The sequence below is a fragment of the Rhopalosiphum padi genome, chromosome 2 (genome assembly GCF_020882245.1).
Source record: "Rhopalosiphum padi isolate XX-2018 chromosome 2, ASM2088224v1, whole genome shotgun sequence".
Lineage (NCBI taxonomy): Eukaryota > Metazoa > Arthropoda > Insecta > Hemiptera > Aphididae > Rhopalosiphum > Rhopalosiphum padi.
In genome coordinates, this window is record NC_083598.1 from 38,296,473 (window position 1) to 38,300,859 (window position 4,387).

The 4,387-nt window shown below is 32.8% G+C and overlaps 1 protein-coding gene across 1 annotated transcript; it reads right to left on the reverse strand.

Annotated features, from left to right (window-relative positions):
* Positions 1-1,425: 1,425 nt before the first annotated feature.
* LOC132921732 (KRAB-A domain-containing protein 2-like) lies at positions 1,426-2,842 on the reverse strand. Its single transcript, XM_060984910.1, has 2 exons — positions 1,711-2,842; positions 1,426-1,631 (listed from the first exon to the last, which is right to left on the reverse strand). Exons 1-2 carry the CDS (start codon positions 2,627-2,629, stop codon positions 1,426-1,428), a joined length of 1,125 nt encoding a protein of 374 aa, XP_060840893.1. The 5' UTR covers positions 2,630-2,842.
* Between the last annotated feature and the right edge of the window lie 1,545 nt (positions 2,843-4,387).

A 4,387-nucleotide genomic window follows, 5' to 3' on the forward strand; every position in this document is an offset into this window, starting at 1 on the left:
AACACGCCGTGTTGACATTAACGATATTTGCAACGTTTTTGTAATGTTATATGTAGTTTCAAAGGTCCCAAATATTATATCTAACTATGTATTGATTTAGATTTAGACTTATTGCAAATACTATTGTCAATTATAACAACGCAAGAATGATAATTTGTTGTAAATTTCTTATTTTGACACACCGCTCTCGGAAAACGATGGGTGACACGGACCGGAAATGGTGAAGCTTTTTAATGTACAAATATATTTCTATGTAGACTTGTTGATGGCTATGACGTCGCGAAAACGGTCTGACGAAAAATGAATATCAACGCGGACACAGGACTGCAGAGGAAATTACCAGAGAATGCAAACTAACCGACGACGGGAAAATCATCGCAGTTACCCTCTCGCAAATAATAAACCGCAATAATTTCCGCCATCCGTCCGCGAGTCTGATGAACATGCGTCCGTCATCCCGTTCGATCACTTCGTCGTCGTCCGTGAGTGCGAGTCAATAGTTTAGTGTCTGATGTGTCGCTCGATATGTGGACTACGGAGTTTCTATGTATGCATAGAATACTATATTAATAATGAATTTAGTATTTTATATGGTACCGACAATTTCTAACGACATACCCGTCAGCAGTCATTATATAATGTAGAACAGCACGACATACGATACATGCTTCGATTCGAACTACAGCGACATCGACACCAGTGTTGAATTCAGATAAATTTTTTGGGCAGCACACCTGTTTTTTTCATCGGTTATAGATTTTTAGAACGTTTGTCATACAAAACATAGCGTTATATCATATAGGTATAAGTATTTTGTTTTAAAATGTTATTTATTTTTTTAAATACGATAAATCTAGTAATCTAATAAATCTAACTTTTTTTTTCTCGCATCGATTGTCATTTCGATAAACCGCCCTTAAATGAGTCTTCTTCGTTCTAGACACTTGTTTCCGTACAATAATGTCAATAATCCAACATGTTTTGTACCGAATTTGGAAGTTAGTAGGAATACTTTATTGAAACATTGAGAAAAATGAATTACCTACGTTTATATTTTATTGAAGACAATTTATGAGTTCTATGTAATTAGCGCATTGGTAATATTAATAAATTATGTTAAAAAATCTAACGAGTATTATACATTATAAATATATATATATGTTACGGTAAATGATGTTAAATGGAAATTAACGTAATTCACCGGTTATTAACGTTATTTACCAAATACACAGGTAATTATCGTTATAAACCGGATAATCACATTAATGACCAAATACACAGGTAATTGTTGTTATAGACCAGATATGCACGTGAATCTCAAATACCTACTACAAAATAGGTATTTTTAAAAATAGAAAAAATGCTTTATTATTTAAAATGCTTTTTTAAATATTAATAATTTATTGTTAAATAATTAAAAAATATTTAAGTACCAAGTTCCGAATTTTTTTCTACGATTTCTATGATTTCATTTCCGATTTCGTCTTCTTCGGTGATTGGTTCATTGGTTATTTTTTCTAAATCTTCTTCCGTAATGACCTCTTTTATTTCATCGTTTGGAAGATTAGACGACATTAAACCAATTCTAGCCGTGCAGCCAAACATCGCTTCATATGGCGTTCTACCTATGCCTAATATGTAAATAATTAACATTAAAAAAAAACAATTTTTATTAACTATTAATAAAAATAAGTTAAATGTTAATAGTACCTGAATGAAAAGCTCTATTTTTTTTAAACTGAATAAATCTTAATGCCGATGGCCAATCGGAACTATTATTATCACCCATCCAAGCAGCTAGCATTTCTTGGACGTCTCTATTGGCTCGTTCAACTGACCCCTGACTTTGACTATGTCTTGGCTTTCCGTGAACGATTTTGACTTCATTCCACATTATATGAAGTTCATTAATCACCGAATTAACGAATTCTCTCCCGTTATCGGATTGCAATATTGCAGGTGCCCCAAATAACGTATAAATATCGATAAGATTATAAGCGATTTCTTCAGCGCGTTTTGATTTTAAGGGTTTCAATATTACGTACTTAGTCAAATGATCCTGGTAATTCATTATGAAACGATAGTCATTATAATGTTGAGATTGCATGTCTATAAGGTCAACTTGTGCCCGTGAGTTGAAAGTTGACTCTAAAATTGGTTTAGATACTAATCCTCTTCTTGGGTGCACTGCTTTTTTCTGACATTGAACACATAATTTTAAATAAACCATAACTGTTTCGTTTGTTATATTGCAATATTTATTTTTCAGTTCTGTCATCATACGATTTCGTCCTCCGTGGCCGATGGCAGAATGTGTTTCGTGAAGAATATCAAACAGTTCGTCAATCTTAACGTAATACAATACAACATTTTTTTCGTCTACTGGTCTAATAAGACGTTCTTTTCCATTTATTTTTAAAATATCGTACTTACGTACTACACGATAGTCCTTCATTGTTTTAGCTTCACCGACAGTTTTTAAACACATTTTTGATTTTTTAACTTGTTCAATAACATCATTGTAGTCTTTAGTAGACAAAAATGAGTTATTATCATCTCGTTTGCTCGTGAGAATATTTTTCAGTTTTTCGTTGAAAGTTGTGCGAACAGTTTGAATATCGATAGCCATTTTAAATAAGTGGTAAATACGACGACAGTTGTACACATACTAAAGTAATAATCTATATAAATTTTCGTTACGTATGATATTTTCAAATGTAATCTCCACGGCTATACCGATGTTATAATATGTATAGTAATTGTATACTGTATAGGCCCAGTGTCCACCTTATCTGTGGCCGATAAAGAGTTATTGATTTACCCAATTAGTACCACAATTAGTTTAGCGATCACTTTATCATTGCTCGTTGGACATTATTTTAAAATAAAATTAACATTTCCCAAATCATACGGTTATTAACGTTATTCACTAGAAAATAACGATAATTCCCACATTCGTAGGTAAATAACGTAAATAACCGGCGAATAACGTTAATTTCCGATGTAACATCATTTACCGTAACATATATATTGTTGACAGTTGTATTTGCCAGGGGGTGGTGAATGAAATGCAAGGGAGCCTTTTATAGTTTATACCCCTCGCCAATGGAGTATATCAAGATTCAACACTAAATTCGAGACGGGTTACTCCGTCACCAAAAACACGTCATATCGGTTTCCGTGTTTCACTTCGTGCCGTCACTGATTAATTTTTATTACATACAGCACGTCGTTCGAAATCCATTACACGATTTCTGGAATCCTCGTGCTACGTCTCGCATCAGTTATCAGTGAATAAAGGTTATTATGATTAGAGAACTATAATAACCGAGACTATATGATATTATCACAATATTATGTAAACACATACAACATCTATCGGCTATACATCGATAGTGTTATAGAATAATTATATATTATTTTGATAAACCAATTATTATCACATCAAGACGAATAATAAAAACAACGTTTTTGGCACAATTTATAAAACACTGTAGACAATAATTCAAATGTAACAACTTAAACAATTGGAGGTATAAGCTTCACATTACATATATTTATTAGCCGAAAACTTTTTTTTTTAATTATTATTTTAGCACCCCATTTCTGCATTAAATTTCTAATTACATCAAAAAAGAATGTAAAAATTATTCGCCAATAAACACATTCATTTTTGTACGGTAATAATGATGTCGTTGCCTATTATTTTAGTAAATGTAATTTTAAAACGTATGCGATGTAATAGTAATAATATTGATGTCAATTCCTAGGTATTTTTTTTTCCTATCTGGGTTACGACGTGCCACGAATAATCGTTCGCTGATGCTGCAGGTCTCAGCCGAGCTATTTCTTCCGCGCGACGAAACGGTCTCTCTTTGCACAATATTGATGGGTAATATATTTTTATTTCTATTGTTGTATACCATATTATTATTGTGTACATACAATATGACACAAGGCAGCTACCTTTTTATGTTTACCGACTAGGTAGGTACCTACATAGATATAGTTCGTATAAAATAGGTGGGGATACCTCTATTCCTTGTTTAATACTACAGCGATTCCATCGAAATGATTAACGAGCAACACCGTGCGTTCTACATTGTGCGCATGAACGTTTATATTAGACAGTTTTATAAATTACGAATATGTGTGTTATAACGTGGGATTTACGTCATTGCCAGGACGCCAATAATAATAATAATAATAATAATATACGAAATATGAATATTAATTTCTCGGAAAATAACTCGCTTTGAAATCGTCTACCTTCCCAAAGCCGCAGTGACGTTTTTGATTCTAAGCCCGGCGTGTGAAAAGCATGTTGTGTGAAGGAAAAACCACGTTTGCCGCGATAATTAATGTTTCGCCACATCGAGAATGGTAT

What these genes read in the sequence shown, in the direction of transcription:
- LOC132921732 (XM_060984910.1), bottom strand. Translation starts at nt 2,629, where the DNA reads ATGGCTATCGATATTCAAACTGTTCGCACAACTTTCAACGAAAAACTG. An exon ending in AAATAGAGCTTTTCATTCAG is followed by an intron (nt 1,632 to 1,710) that starts GTACTATTAACA and finishes TTTACATATTAG; the next exon opens with GCATAGGTAGAACGCCATAT.